This window comes from Pholis gunnellus (assembly GCF_910591455.1).
Source record: "Pholis gunnellus genome assembly, chromosome: 15".
NCBI classification, from domain to species: domain Eukaryota; kingdom Metazoa; phylum Chordata; class Actinopteri; order Perciformes; family Pholidae; genus Pholis; species Pholis gunnellus.
In genome coordinates this window covers 4446680-4463748 of record NC_136542.1, presented here as the reverse complement: position 1 = coordinate 4463748, position 17069 = coordinate 4446680, and the positions used below count along the sequence as shown (strand labels likewise).

The 17069-nt window shown below is 42.1% G+C and overlaps 1 protein-coding gene across 1 annotated transcript in view; it reads left to right on the top strand.

The window, feature by feature from the left end:
• Positions 1–14107, top strand: part of slc8a3 (solute carrier family 8 member 3) — a 95624-nt gene extending 81517 nt beyond the window's left edge. Inside the window, exons 4-8 of the mRNA XM_079174368.1 lie at positions 6616–6633; positions 8663–8787; positions 9166–9265; positions 11799–12068; positions 12922–14107. Of these exons, the coding sequence (XP_079030494.1) occupies positions 6616–6633; positions 8663–8787; positions 9166–9265; positions 11799–12068; positions 12922–13298 (890 nt within the window). The 3' untranslated portion in view covers positions 13299–14107. The remainder of the gene's footprint in view (positions 1–6615; positions 6634–8662; positions 8788–9165; positions 9266–11798; positions 12069–12921) is intronic.
• Positions 14108–17069: the final 2962 nt, after the last annotated feature.

The following is a 17069-nucleotide window of genomic DNA, read 5'->3' as shown; positions in this document are numbered from 1 at the left end:
TTGTTAATTGCAGTATTAGCTGACAACCAGAACATTCATCTAACATATTTTGGAAGTAATTCTTTTGGGACAATTTGAGGACAATAAATTGCTATAAAACCGAAGTGGACAGTACAGGAAAGGTTCAGGTATTGTTTAATGCTGATATTTTGGTGCATTTTATAACTGTTATTCATAATTTGACAGCAGATAGATAACAGGGGAGAGAGAGAGAGACACGCACATTAGGGAACGAAACAGGAAACAACACAAAATAGAGGAATGAGTGGAGAAGTAGGAAGATATGTGAGAGATAGTGGCAAACAGAGACGGGGAGAGATAAAAGAAATGAGACAGAGGCTGGGAAAGGATAAAGGGAGAGATTCAGAGTGAAACAAAAGGCCGTGGAGGGAGAACCACCAGAGATTCAGGGAGACATAGCGAGAGGAACGAGACTCTGGTTAATATGAGAACTGTCCCATGTGAAATGAAGCATATGGGCCGATTAGGAGCGTCTCTTGTGAGTCCAGAGGCAGGCTGTCTGGGGTTTCTAGGCTTTCCTAAACCAGCCGTCATCAGAGATACAGATTAAACCAAATATGGAACCTAATGGTGAAATGATTTGTTTTGGTCCTTCTTAAAGTAACAGTTTATTTTGGGAAATATGCGTCATTACTTTCTTACAGAGACTTTGATGAGAAGATCAATAACAAGCTCACGTCTGCACTGTAAATATGGAACGACAGGCAGCGTCCAAAGACCGAAATTGGGGGAAACGGCCAGCTTGGCTTCTTCCAAAGGTAACAAAACGTATACTTTTCACTGTTACATCTTGTTTGTTTTATCCGGATTTAAAAAGTGGTGCTTTCATGAGGGGTTATGTGGGGAAATTGGCCAGCGCACGGTCATTCTTGCTAACTGTTTCCCTGTTTTCAGTGTTTGTGCTAAGCTAAGCTAACTGACTGTAGCTTAATATATAACGGAGAGACATGTAAGGGGTATCAATCTTTTCATTGGACTCTTAGCAAAGCAGAAAGTAAGTTTTCCCAAAATAACAAACTATTCCTTTAACATAGAGGCCAAAAACAGAGAGAACGGCAGCAGAAAAGATGCACCGTGTGATCGTTTTAGAAAACAAGTATTTAAAAGATCTGTCTGTAGTGTTATGAAACATCACAAAGTCATTTTTAAAGGTACTTTACTGAGAATAAAAAAGGCTAGAAGGGATCAAGCTTTAGCTCCGTTTGTTCTGAAAGAAACAGATCTTATCCTGCTTTGTGCTGTAAACTTAGCACTCAGTCACATTATATAAAAATAAAGTGTTGTGACTGGTAGAAGCTGCCAATTTTCTTGGCAATGATTGTATTTGTTTACAGTAATCACCCTAATATCTCAAGATGAATGTGTCAGAGATTTATTGATGTCAAAATGCTACACGTAGCGACTTTAATTAGCCCAGCGAGATTAAAAACATGACTTTTCATCCGTGAAAGACGTCCATCAGGATGCTCGAGTGAAATCATCCAGCATTCAGTTAAATTATCAGTTCATTCAGTCTGGCAGCGCTGCCTCAGAAGATGAAGTATGGCGTGTACTTAGCATTTTGACTCCTTACGATTCCATGCCGTCAGAAACATGGATAGAGCATAACAAGATGATGGACGCGTTACACAGCCTGCATATTGAAAGATAATAAAGGCAGCTGAAGCATTCGTCTTTGTCATCTCGTTTCTCTCCGACAGTGTGTGTGTGTGTGTGTGTGTGTGTGTGTGTGTGTTTGGTGCGAGTTGAGTAGCGGTGCAGATCGGCGACGCCTGAACCGTTATTATTTAACACATCACTCTGAGCTGCAGGAAACACTCTGATTGGACACAGTCTGGGTGCCAATATGTCTGTAGGTGGATGTTCAGTCTGTGTATAAATATCCTCATGCATTTATGTGTGTGTGTCCACATTGTGTGTGTCCACAGTGATGACTTATCATTGGGACAGTAGATTATGTCTTTGTAATGAAGCTCCATGATTGGACGGTTGTAGAAAACAGAGAGACATCAGTCGTCCCTCCGTGTCTACATGTCTGTACCGCTCCCATCCATTCAGTACTGCATGCATCAGTCAGTTCTTCCGTTTCATCATTTACTATATCTACAATTCCTTTCATCCCATCTGTCCATCCTTTCATCCCTCTATCCTCCTACCCATTAATTAATTAATTCCTCTACTCCTCTATAGCCACACCTTTTCTGTCATATTCCTTGCTTTGGTTGTGGCCATAGACTGTATATAAGAAGTGGACGTAGTCACCGTGACATCATCTATTGGTTTGTGGACGGCCGCTTTGAAGCCTTGAGTTCGGCATTTTGGGCATCGCCATCTTGGCTTTTTGCATTTATGGTCTATTTGACTCTAAATGGCCCCATACTTTACTAAATTAACATAATTTTGTATTAGAGAAGACTTGAAACTAGCGATTGAGACCATAAACTCATGTCTACAATGTTTACTATGGTAATAAATCAAGAGACAAGTAGGGTTTTCTCATACACTTCCATACAATCAGACTTCTTTTTGCAACCAGAGGAGTCGCCCTTTAAGAACCCTTTCTTCAGAAGCAAATGGTTCTGGATAGAACCCCAGCCCTTCAGGAGGAACCCTTTTGGAACCCTTATTCCTCACAGTGTACCGTCCACTGTAGCTCTGCTGCCAAACATGTGTGAATGTGTGAAGCTCTTGTCCAGAGCTCTATAACAGACGCCATTCCTCCATAACTCAGATTCCTTCTTTACCTCATGACCTTATAACTCCATCCCCATCGATTCATCCTCTCCTTCCTCCACCAATATCTGCATCCTCCCCTCTCTCAATCAATCATCCATCCATGTTGCTATTCTTCTTCCCCTCCATAAATCCATTTATCATCGCTCCACTCTCCATCCCTCCACATCCCATCCCGTCTTTAATATTCCTCCTGTATTCTTGCTTCCTCTATACTTCTTCTGCTCTCTTGTTTCTGACAATAACCCCCTATCAGTCCATTCCTCTATCAATCCATAAATCCATTCACAAATGCATCATCTTTCCTGCATCCCATCCATTCCTTCTCTCCTTTGTCCACCAATCCATCCATCCATCAACCCGTTACTCCATCTCTCCAGAAACCCATTCTTCAATTTATGCCTTCACCTTTCCGGCATCCACCGGATCCTCCATTCTTCTGCACCTCTTACACCCATCCCTCCATCTTTCCATCAATTCCTCCTTTCAAAATGTCACTCATCACTACCTGCATCTCCGTCCTTCCTTACCTCCTCACATCTACTATTATTTTCCTCCGTCTTTCCCTCCACAATCTCATCCTTTCATATCCCATCCATATTCCTCCTCTCCTTCCTCCACCAATCCCTCCATCCCCATATATTTCCATCCCTCTATCGCTCCATAAATCCATTAAGCCATCTCCTCATTCCTTCCTTCCTGCATCCACCAGATTCTCCCTTCTTCTCCTCGCGTCACGAACACATGCAGCTCCAGGCGTAGGCCCAGATCCACCTCCGGGCCTCTGCAAAAACCAGAATAGCCCTGATAAGTCAAATGATGATTCTGTCTTAATGAGCTGTGGAGAGAGAAGGCGTACATTAGCGGCTGTATTGACGCTGTGACTCAGAGCTGTGTGTGTGTGTGTGTGTGTGTGAGAGAGAGCCAGAAAAGGACTCACTCTTTTGTAACGAGACAGATCTGATTTGGCCGAGTGCGCAGGAGAAACACGCTGATGATGACAACGGTTAAACACAGACACCCCCCCCTACCCCCCCCCCCCCCCCCCCCCCCCCCACTCTCACACACACGCACACACACACACGGTCCTCCACCCCTCCAATTACATCCCTTTGGTTAATCTTCCCTATCGCAATTGTACTGCTGGCAAAATGACAACCTTCTGGGTTGTGAGCGTGATCGGTATTATGAGTCTGCTTTTGAAACACCTCTGTTTCCTTGTGTGTTTCTTTATCAGCATCTTACGTGTTGTTTGTGTGCATGTGCAAGTCTGTACGTATTTGCAAGTTTGCATCTGTGTGTGTGTGTGTGTGTGTGTGTGTGTGTGTGTGTGTGTGTATGTGCTGTATGCAAGTCTGTTGTTTTTCTGTTGCGCTGAGATTATTAGTTCATTAATCGTTTAGTGATTTGATTCAAGTTCAAGATTAACGGTACCCTGTGGAGTTTACTTGTACTCAGTTATGTTTACGTTCTACATTCAGTCCTCTTGAGGCTCAACAAACATGTCAATTGCGTTTCCTTCCTGATAATTTAGCAAAGACTGACTTTTGGAGGCACACTGCTACAATTCTTAGCGTATAATGCTGCATACAGTATTTGCGAGTATATACCAGTATATGTTGTATGTGCTTGTGTGGTTTGACTTTGTCTGCTGCTGTTTGTGCGTTTTATATGTATTTATCTGAGTGTGTGTGTGTTTGCCGCTCCCTCACCGGCCTTTACTACATGACACACTGTTATCACTGACTGGGGTACGGTACACTCAGACTCACCACAGCTGGGTTTTACGCCACACTTGGCTCCAGATCAGCACGGCTCGGCTAGTACTAATGATAATGAAGCAAGTCGCCCACAGCAATTAATGCACTTGGCTACTTATGATGATTAACTGTGGACTGCATTGGATTGAGGAAGTTGATAAGCCGCCTCCGAACACAAACAGGTTAGTATCTTTTCTCGGGTTGAAAGAGGTTTCAGAAGGAGTTCATGAAGAAGTGAACAGCTTCATTTTGTCCTTCAAAGCCTCTGATCCCTTCAAGAGTGTGAACATTTGTCCTGGTTTTGTGCATGTAATGAGAAATTATGATGAAGACGTCAAAAGGAAGAGTTGTCAATGTGAATCTCTGGAGGCTGAAACGCACAGGAAGGCTTTCTCCTCTCTCTTCATCCACTTATGACGTATCCTGTCATGTAATTATCTGCCTCGCTGGATGACTTGTTGAGCCTCCTTTTATTCTTAATCATATCGTTTAGTTACAGTTTACACTTTGCCGAAGGCGTCTGAGCGCGATATGCTGTGTCACTGATCTGCTCTGCAGCTACAGCATGCAGATAAACAATCAGGCAGAGCCGTAATCAAAGTGCTGAGAAAGGGGGCGTGGTCGTCCTGCGCATCTGCATGAGGCACCTTCATCATCAGCGTAGTTTGTTATACATTGTCTGGGTGTTTGTGGTTGGTTGTAACTGGATGATTAGCTGCCTCGTCCCTGAAGGATTCTTCGAATACCAGATCTGACTGAGTGAGGGGATAGAAATTGGTTTCCTTGCTGAAGTGCATCTTTTAATCACAACCTCAGACTGCTCCAGTGAAAAAGTTATTTGTGTAGCTCAATACCACATGCAATGTCTTAACAGGCTTCTAATCTCTAAGTTGACAAAAGGATCTTCCTAAAACCCCCTGAGGACATGAGAAGAACTGTTTGAAACCTCACAGGGGAAATTCAAAATGAAAATAAAGAACCCCTAAACTCAACAGTGGGACTGTAAGAAAGAATGGAATTTTAAAAAGTCTAATAATAATGTAGCCTAAGTCTAATATCAGAAAATAATTGGGGAATGGTTGAATATACAACAGCGTGACATCTCCCCAGATACTAATTACATAAAATATCTTCATCATCCTCAACCCCCGCCATAGTGAAACTGGCAACACTGGCTCACTATTTATACCTCACCAACTTTTATATTTCAATGTTTGTAAAGAAGAATAAGATATTTGTTTTATGCACAGCAGCAATCTGGAGGACATGCAGACAAATCTTACAACTTAAATAGATGTTAAAAATATGACATATCATAAAAGCAGGAACCAGAAAACAACTACTGTAAACGTTTGTTCACTAATTTAGTCAGATAATTTCATCTTTTAAATCCCTCAAATCTTTTCAATTATTTATTGTTGAGTTTGGAAATTACATATAGTCTATTAAGCTTATTATTAATAATAAATGTGCATTTAATCTACTTGAGTTATTTAAAGACATCTGAGACATCTTTGTTTACATTATTTATTTATTGCTTCTGACTTTTAGGGTTAAATTTATTCAAATACGAGCATTATGTCTTTTTTTCTTTTTGTATTATGATAAGGATGCAATGCATGGGAATTATAAGTTATATATTATTATTGATAAAAGACCAAGTTCAACACTATGTCATGCTAGTTAAATTAGGGTTAATAAGGGTGTCATCTGACAGCAGCTGGGAGTAATAACGTTTTGAGTTAACGTGCTCATAGCTGGAGATCGTGACGCAAAATATCCTGCCATTTCTTTTAATCATTATTTCTATCGCACATTTTTTCCCTTAATAAACCTCGATTGTGCCTTTGTGGTCATAAAAAGATAGAAAATACCACATTCCTTCCACTCCCTCAGCCAAGTGAATAATCAATGCTGTATATATTACACCTCAGGGTCAATACCCAGCCATTCTCTGAGGTCATTACATTTCTCTCCTCCTTTCGTCCTGATGCAAGTTTCTTCCATTTCCACTGCTCATCCTCTTTCTGTTTTCTCCATGCCTTCCTCCCTCCTCCTCCTCCTCCTCCTCCTCCTCCTCCCTGTCTTCTCTCCTCCACAGCCCTGTTGTTAGCGGACGGTAAGCTGCCCATAAGCATCTCCACTAACCATCTTCTCTCTCTGTGTGTGTGTGTGTGTGTGTGTGTGTGTGTGCTGTGGTTTAAACATCAGCCCTGAATTATAGGGTCTCGGTTGCATGATGTGAAATCTCAGAGGACGACAGTTTAGATGGTTTATTTTGCTGCCGATGAAGATTTTGAGTCATTACTTAGAGAGGATTGATATAAATAAACTGCATGCCAGCGCAGTTATTCTCCTCTACTGTCACCATAACAAACAACACGCTCTTTTGCTGCTCTCTCCCGCACTTAACGATGGATTTTCACGCTAATCAGCGGATTTAATTAATCATAAATCCATAAATCATGTTCTCCAGTCAAGAGGAAGGTGCAAACACCTGATAACCGTCAAGATAAAAAATCTGCAGGTCCAAAATTAGAAATGTAATTACCTTTTGTGGGTTATTTTTTTTCTCCTTCCTTGTCAAGGAATTTGTGTCATGTAGATGGTGCAGCACGGAGCCGGGGAATGGCTGGATAATACATGAGCAAAAGCAGTCCTGTCAGGACTTGAGGGTGCACACTGTCTTGGGTGTGTAATTGATTTAGCTTAAAAGTGTGTGTGTGCCGGAACTCATGCACTGGTATATTATGCATGCCTCTGCATGTGTGTGTGTGTGTGTGTGTGTGTGCATGCTTGCGGACGCTCCCTCCTATCAAGGGGACCGGGCTGTGATCTTTAATGGCAACGTTAATATTTAATGGTAAGCGTGTTGTCAGCAAAGAGCAGCAGGCTGGGACTCGGGGCTCGTATAAGAGATGACAAGGTCTCTGCACCAGGTGGCTCAGTGGGGGTGTCACACAAACAGAGCGGGATGAGAGGCCCTTTGGATGCACAGCCGCTCCTTCTTGATAGAGTTTGACAGCACAGAATTGATGTTATGGCGCTCTTTGTAGTGCGCGGTGCACTCAGTAGCTCTGTGAAGCATTGTGGCTTCCTTCTACAGCAGAGCCACCCAGGACACACGTCTGATAGGCAGATAGAGGGACTGATCAGGTCTTAAAGAGTACTGATGTCGAATGGAAGGCCTTGAAAGTACATGATTTGTAACTGTTGCTTCAGCTCCGTCCTACAGTCAGCACTTTACATCCTTGTTGTGAAACCTTATGATGAAGATTTGTGTTAATATAGCAGTTAAAGGGTCATTTCACCCAGATCACAATAAGTAGGGGCACAAAAGTTCATTGGTGACCTTTGAAATAGTCCACTTACTGTTTCTTTTCCTGGAGCTTTTAACCACAGTCTCCATCAGCGGATGGAGTTTGCTCAGTTGTCTCCCGGGGTATTAGCAAATAGTTTTTATAGCTTCTGTTTCCACTGAAAATGATGTCAGCGGGACGGTTCAGTCACTCACTGCTGATTGGTTGGGGCATAACAGAACAAGACAGCCCCCGCCCTAAAATAAGTCGGCTAACATGAGCACAAAGTCATGAGGTTAGAGACGGAAATCTAAAGAAAAATGGGAAAATTCATTTATTTTTCCCGAAGAAACCTTTTACAATTAAGTATTTCTTTACAAAGTCATATTTAATACAACCACTGTTTGTGACGTTTTAGGACCTTGGAAGTCATTGTAAACTTCAACACTTTGGGATAAAAGTAGAACAATGGGAAATGGTAAAGAATAAATAAAGTAATATTTGCCTTTGCAGTGTTTTTTTTTTTTTTTGGATCAGGCATGCAAGTTTATCTAACCTTTAAATAAATAACAAAGTTGGAAGACCACATTGCACTGATTGAGTGCGACAGACATGACTGCATATAATACTCCATATAAAACAAATCTTGTCTCTCCGTTAAAGCCTGAAGTTTATAAAGGCTGAATACATTGAAATTGATACCAGTGAGGCAACCCTCTGATGTTTTGTTTGTATGCTGCGAAGTACAACGCAACATGCTAATCAGCTGAGCATCCTCTTATTTTGATTGCCGTCTTTCCCGCTGTGATTCCTTTTTTATTTTTGCTCCCTCTCGCCCTCTGCGCTCAGATGTAACAGACAGGAAGGTGACATCAGACGAGGAGGAAGCCAGGCGGATCGCAGAGATGGGAAAACCGGTGCTGGGGGAACACTCCAAGCTGGAAGTCATTATTGAGGAATCATACGAGTTTAAGGTGGGAAAGGTTGCTCGTCAAACGCAGCTCGATGTGCCTGATTATTGCTGCTTGCAACAGTGTTTTCTCTGCAGTCAAAACAGATAACAGATACATATTTTTAATTTTAGCAGTTGCTCTTTAGAGGCCTACCAACCCACAGTGATGCATTTTCTGGAGATGTGGTTCATATGCATCCTCTAACCCCCCCAACCGAACGATATACCCACCATATTTGTTTCTGGCGTGTGGTTTAATCATGCATCAAACAAGAGGTTTCTGCTGCCTGGGACTTGATGCCACTGCCATCATGTGGCGAAGCTCACGTATTCCTTTTGTTGAAGCAGCCTCTGAACATGAATTACAGATGGATTTTCATTCTTGTATTGGTTCACACAGAGCACAGTGGACAAGCTGATCAAGAAGACCAACCTGGCACTGGTGGTGGGAACCAACTCCTGGAGAGACCAGTTCATGGAGGCCATTACAGTCAGTGCAGGTACTGTAGACGCGCCGTGTTACCTGGAGGGCTGCACACAAATACACTGGACATCATGGTCCCTCACTGTTTCCTCACATAAACAGCTTGTTGGTTTTAGTCATCTGTCATTTTTTTACATTTTAATATAGTTTTTATGTTTAACATTTGAATACCAGTCAGATGATCATCTAAAAGGGATCCCTGGTTGAATAGTTTGTCAAATCATTTACACATTTTCAAATAATGTTTATATTTTTGTGAATATTGCCACTGTTACCGTGTGCAAAATGTGAAAATGATTCCATTTCATACATTTAGATTATTTATTAGATTTTTTTGCCTGATATTGAATATGGGTGATATGTATTTTAGCTTTCAAGAGCTGCTAATTATGATACATCCCACAGTCTAATTTGGAGACTCTTTAAAGGGGACGTGTTGTAAAAAACTCACCTTTTCAGTGCTTGTGCACATATATTTGGGTATCTGAAGTACCTACTAACAATCATTCAACAAGCCGTTCAGATTCCTCTCCCCTTCTTACGTCACAAGGCGGTTCATTAGAATATACCACACCTCACGGCTTGAGAACTTATCACATATTTTTCTGGCAAACCAATCGGAGCAGAATGGGCTTTTTCAGGAGTGGGTCTTAAAGAGACAGGCGCTAAAAATTAGCTTTTCAGACAGAGGGAGAATACAGGTGTATTCAGATACAGTATGGAAAAATACAGGTTTTTTACATTAAAGTATGTAAACATGTTCTAGTAGAAACCCAAAATACAAGTATGTCCTGAAAATTAGCATAATATGTCCCCTTTAAAGGAATCCTTTCTTTTTGCTAAACTAAGCTAACTTTCTACTGGCGGTAGCTTCATCTTTAACAGACCGATAGATGAATGGTATCTATCTTCTCATCTATATCTCAGCATATTGAAAATCGTCCTCTTAAATTATTGTCTGCCGCAGACATGCAGCCCAAAATAGTTGATGTCAGTGTGAGCCTTCAAGAACTCATTTAACTGGAATCCTCCCGGAAAGCAAAGCTCTTGAAGCTCTGGAATAATCTCATGTGCGTTAAGAGAAAACTCATCCATCATGTCGGGCGACAGCAGCATCAGATCAGCCTGCAGTGCAGTCACAGCCACCGCGTAGTGGGCGCCGCGATGGCCTCGCTTCGTCACTTTGGAGCTGAAATATTAAATCCAGCGGTGCTCTTTATTTTTTCATGATCCACCCGTGGCTGAAAAATGCATGCGGCTCACATGGCCTGACACTTTGAATCAGCACAGCGTCCCTCCTGTCCGACTGAGTGTCCTGTGAGCTGCTGGGACGCAGAGGACGCTCTGCTCCTCCCCCCGAGGAGGGTGACCACTTACATATTACATATTTAGCTGTTGCAAGATGACACTTTTATGAAGGCGGGGCGCACAGGGAGCGCGGTTCACTTTGACAGAACAAATGGCTGGTGACCTGTGACCTTTAGGTTACGGGAAAGTCTCCCTTCAAACTCAGCCAGAGAGCCAAAATGAAATAGGTCCCAAATCTATGCTACATGCTAATTCTATATAGGAAACCATTATCATAGATACTGTTTTAGCAGTAAGTGTAAAAAACTAATATATATGCTATTTTAAACAAATACATACGTGCAGCGTCACACATTAATCACACTGCAACTGTCACTGCCAATTATGTTTTCCTAAGATTTAATACTTCTTTCATGGTGCTTAATCATCACTTCCCACTTTTTTCCATCTGTAAGCAGCTCTTCCATTTTCCTTTATGCAGTGCATTGTGGGACTATTGTGTCCATCGACAGCGCTCTCTTAAATCAACCTTATTTATGATAGAATGCTGTCGGCCTTGAGTGTACTTCATTGTGTCTCCTCCCCAGCGTGAACACACTACAAACTCAAATCTGCAAAATGTATCTTGGATTTTGCATGATTTATTATTTTTTTTAGCCATAAAGTGAGTTAACAGAGAGGAGTTTGGGAAATCAGCTTATGGACTCTGCATTATTAAATGAGTTAGAAATATTATGTGCAGGGTGCACTGCAGTCTGCAACCTACTAACTAATGTACAGACTGTGTACATTGTTTTTGTCCGTTGTTTTCTTATTATATGCACAACAGTAACCTCAGGCTGAGATGACGTGATGTCTCACACTGAAAAATAAGTCAATGTGCCATTTTAAGAGAATGTTGTTCTCTCCCCTCCCCCTCTCTGTCACCCCTTATCTCCTTTATCGATCCTTAATCTCGCCAACGTTTTCCAACTCTGGCTCTTTATCCTCCCCCTCTTTGTGCTTCATCATCTCTCTTTCTTTTTTCTTTCCCTGTCCTATTCTCATCTTCTATCTTGTTTCTTCTTTTTTTTTTTGCTCTCTCCCTCTTCTCTTAATATTGACTTCCTCTCCTTCACCCCTCTCCCAAATATTCTGCTATGTCTTCATCCTTTCTGCTGCTTCACTCTCTCCTGTCCTCCCATTACACTTCGATCTATCCCCCCCCCCCCCTCCGGCACAACCCCACTTCTCCCAAGCAGATGAGGATGAAGAGGACACAGGGGAAGAAAGACTGCCGTCCTGTTTCGACTACGTCATGCACTTCCTCACCGTCTTCTGGAAGGTGCTGTTCGCCTGCGTTCCTCCCACAGACTACCTGAATGGCTGGGCGTGTTTCATCGTCTCCATCGTCATCATCGGCATGCTCACGGCCGTCATCGGCGACCTGGCGTCTCACTTCGGCTGCACCATTGGCCTCAAGGACTCAGTCACTGCTGTTGTGTTCGTGGCACTTGGTACATCTGTCCCAGGTGAGAAAAATGATGACTTCTCTTTGTCAATAGTTTTTGTCAAAAGTTTTGTATATTATGTCAGTTGATGGATTATAAGCTTCTTTCATAGTTTGAGGGAAAGCTGTAGCTTCGTGAGCTTTTGAGACTCTTTTCAAACATGCTTTGTCATCAAGATGGCTGATATTCTTATTTCCTCCAAACTGACATTTCCCCCCGACAGGAACAATATGTCTCAAAAAACTTTGACTCTGTCAGCATATTTGTTATTAAAGGTCCTGTGTGCAGCATTAATAAACCATCACTGCATTCATTTTAAAAATAAAAATATATATATATAAATAAGAACATTATAAACAAACAAAACCAATACGGAGAAGATTGCCAGCCTCCACTGGCCTCAATTTATATTTTGAGTGACAGGCGGATTTGGCAAGAAATTGAACATTTGCTTCCAGCATGTTTATCTTCTTCAGGAAACTGAAAGGTCTCGGAGGGAATGAGGTGAAAGGTAACAGGAATTGTGGGAGATGTAGTCTTCATTTCTTTAAACACTAATATTCCTCTTGATGGTCCGGAATTCTACAATGAATTAGACAAGAGTATAGTGATGTTTAATGGCCTTGAAACCCTTTTTTGGAATCAGCTGTGAACGATATATATTCAGATATATAAAGTTTCATCAGTATTATATTATTATATGGTTATTTAAGATGAGACATTCCTGGGCTTTGGGTTTTGTTTATACTTCCCTCTGTGGGTCAAAGTAGGCGGGACTCAATTTAAAAAAAGGTAATGTCATGTATTTCTGTGCACCAATCACAGTTCAGCAACATTTGATTCAAAATGTATTGACATCCCTTTCTCTCTGCAGACACCTTTGCCAGTAAGGTCTCAGCAGTCCAGGACACCTACGCAGACGCCTCCATCGGGAACGTGACCGGCAGCAACGCCGTCAACGTCTTCCTGGGAATCGGCTTGGCGTGGTCGGTGGCGGCCATCTACTGGCACATGAAGGGGAAGCCGTTTGTGGTGGAAGCCGGCTCTCTGGCCTTCTCTGTCACTCTCTTCACCATCTTCGCCTTCCTGGCCATCTCGGTGCTGCTTTACCGGCGCCGGGCCCACATCGGAGGAGAACTGGGCGGGCCCCGAGGACACAGACTGGCCACGTCCGCCTTCCTTTTCGGCCTCTGGTTCCTTTACGTCCTCTTCTCCAGTCTGGAGGCCTACTGTCATATAGAGGGCTTCTAAACTGAAAAAAGACAAACACACAGGGGTTCAAAGTACAACTTCAGAGGTAAAAGAGTGAATTCTCACTGTGGAATTTGGGTCAGTCTTGTATGGTATGAAAGGACAGGAGAGGTAGACCCAGGGTTTTCCCAGACGCCTCCCTTCCTCCCTCTCTCCCCCTCTCTCTCTCTCTCGCTCTCTCTCTCTCTCTCTCAACCCCTTCTGTAAGGATGCTTGGAGGTGAGTATCCTGCCCTCTAGTGCCGACAGCTAAAGAAGAGCCGTCCTGAGCCTGTGCGAGTGTGCTTACAGTTGGGATTGGGTTTCCACCGAGTCCAGAAGATGCCGATGTCGGAGTGGTCCTGCATTCCACTGGAAGAGACTGCAGTCTAATACCCGGAGAGAGCTGAGTTAATCAGAGGTCTATATTTTTCTCAACATCTGACGAGAAACAACTTTTTTTTAAAAAGTATTTTGGGGATAAAAATGAAGAAAAAAAAAAAAATGAACACACACACACACACACACACACACACACACACAAAGAGGGAGTAAAAGAACTATTTTCTGATCTACGTTAAGGAATAGCAAAATATTATATCGTAAATGGGAATATGTTGTTGAGTGACAGTGGGATGGAGTCATAGTATTTATTTTTATTTGCATAGTTTCCTAAGGAGCACTGTAGAGTTATCAGAAATCACACAAAGAGGAAGAAGAAGAAGAGGAGGAGGAGCGACAGTGTTCATACTGGCAGACGAATCACACTTCAAACAGGCGAGGAGGAAGAGGTGGACACGGTCAAACTGCCCTGAACATTACTTCCGTACTCTATACGTATCTATATATAATATATTTCCATATTTTCTGTATATTTTGAATATTTGTTTAAATGTGGTCACCTTCTGCTCTAACAGAGGATTGCTGTGGCTAAGTGGGAGGGGAGAGGGGGGGGGGGGGGGGGGGGGGTTAAACTATATACTGGAACGATGTCTTCACATTTCTAAGAGTTATGTATCTTGCCTCGGTAAAAGTATGACATTGTATTTTATTTATTTACTGATATCTTGCTCTCACTCGAGTTTTCACCTTTTCAATCAGAAAAAAAAAGAAGAAAATTGCTGCAGAGGTAAATTCAGAGGTATTTTTGTACTCTTCCTTCCATGCACTTTGCTGTATAGTTCTATTTATGGAGACTTCTACTTGTACACGTGCAAAAGGCCAATATTAAAGGTGTCACTATGGACTGAACAGAGTGCCTGTGGAGGGAGAGGCGTTGGCTGCAGCCGCCCACACCGACGAGCTCTTCGCTCGACTCAAGAGTTTCTTCCTAAAATGGTGCATAACCATTTTTAAAGTTGCATTAATAGATTTTTGCCCGCTTGGGGGCAGCTGTAACACAACATCTGGCATATTGTAACCTTGTAGACCGGCATCACATCAATGTGTCAGGCGCCTTGATGTTTTGTGCCGGTGAGGTCCATAGAAACCCGAAGTCCTGATGCTGCTAGCTGTTGTTTCGCTAGCTTCTGTATCTCAGCACAAAATTTGGGGTTTCTCTCATCTGTATGTCTGAAAAAGGTTATTCATGTTCCTGGGTTCCACTTTTTGAAAATACATAAATGAGTTCAACACTTCACGGTACCTTCAAATTAAACAGCAATTAATTTACTACAGAAAGCTATTGCTCCGACAAACATTTTCCTAACTTTCTGCCATAACCATGATATACACCAACACTATCTTATAATGTACTTTTTCCGACTATTTAGCTGTAATTTCTGCCGTCAAAAATCTGCTAACTTTAACCATTCGAGGTCAACGCTTAACCTCAACCATCTCGCGAGAGTTTCGCAAATCAAGAGTTACCATCTAGACAAAACCGTTCGGTGCTTTCTGACTACGACAGCTAGCCGTTCGTCTGGCCTGCGGACTACAGCCTCATCCTGTCGACCGAGGTTTACGGAAGCACGTTAAATGCCACTGAAAACAGATTTATACTGTTTATTGTTATTATTGTTTACCTTAATTTCCTCGTGCTTATTTACACATCCAGTATTTTTGGGTTTTTCAATTAGTGCAGCTTTAACAAAGAAATGTTATTTTTCTTGACGTTACATAAAATCAAGGTGGTTACTATATCAGATCAGGTGTTTTGTTGTCAGCACAAGGAAAATGACTCAAATTTGGCTTCATGTTTTTACGTAACAGCTTTTGCTCATTATGTGACGAGTGGGCGTCAGTGCTGCTCATTTTGGATTGAAACTCTTCAGTGAAGAAGCAGGTGTGGGTGTCAGAGCAGCAGATAGCTCCAGGATGAATATGAAAGTAGCCTGATACTGAATGCTGTTTAACACACGACTGGTGCTTTTTTTAAATATATATATATATAACAAGAGTAAAAAAAAACACCACAAATTACACTTTTAAAACTCCCAAGAAGCAGCAGAAAAATATGTTTATAACTTAATTTGAATAAAAGTGTATGTTAGTATATAGGAAATCGATTCTTGGCTAATTTAAAAATCACCCAAGAGATTACCAAAGAGGTGTGATGAAACATCTGTTTAAAAAAATGAAATAAAATCAAAAGTAAACAAAAAAAAAAAAGAGTGACAGTAGGTGGCAGTGACACTGTATTTCCACGAGGGGGATGTCAATCTCCAGTCCCTGTGGTCATCCCGTCTTCTATTTCTCTACGTAGCACTCTTCCTCCTCCTCTTCCTCCTCAGTGTTCTTCCTTTGTGGTGGGCAGTGTTGTAAATACGTCTCGTGGCTGAATCGGATGCCCCTTTTCCTGGCCCTGGACCACACCTGCTCACCCCACTCCGTCTCTATCTCTCTAACACATATATAAACACACACACACACACACACATTAAGAGTAGAGTGAGGGGTCTACTGCTGCACAAGAGGGAGGACACTAGGCTGACTGTCCCATTCAGAGGCAACACAAAACCCACATTATGTACATAATTTTCAGTGTATGTTTACATAGACACAGCATAGGTGTACGGGGGGGGGGCATGTCAACACGACTCACATCTCATCTACAGTACAGGATATCTGCAGTCGCTTCATCTGAGCCAGTGTCAGTGGAAGTGGGACGTTTTTATTATCTTCTTTTTGGGGCTCACTGTTTGCCCCTTTCCCTTGTTCAAATCCTAAAATATTTTCAATCTCGAGTTCAGCAGGTATTCATGATGTCAAGGAATTGCCATGTGTTCTTAGTTTTATCTTCGCCTTTAGCGGCTATTTGTATATTTCATTTGGTTGTATTTCTTATTCTTTTTTATCTGTCGGGGATGTGTTGAGCTGAACGTCAACCAGTGTGTGATTGTGTGCTGTGCATGTCGCCAGGCTGTGCGTCCTCTTCGCACTGGTGTGTGTCTGTGGATGTGTGTAGGTGTGTGCGTGTGTGTGTGTGTGTGCGTGCACAGGTGGGGTTGTTCTTCACAGGGGCTCTAAATTGGTTCTGTCATTGTGTCTTAAAAATACATGTCTTAATTCTGTAAAAGATGAAAAATATTTATCATTCACGTCATCTCTCAAGCCACCAGTCTTTTCCTTTTTTTTTCTCAGCCTGCGGGATAGAAGTGAAATATCACCGTGTAGGAATTGGACTGATGAAGTTGTGAATCACTGAGGAAAGCTTAATTGATCGGGTGAATACTGTTCTTTTTAACTTCTTTGTTTAACAGAGGGTATGGTTTTTTCTGGCCTGCAATGTCAACATTTTAAAAAAGCAAATTTCCAAAGCTGATGGTGTTTTGAGATCAACCCGTTCTGTTTC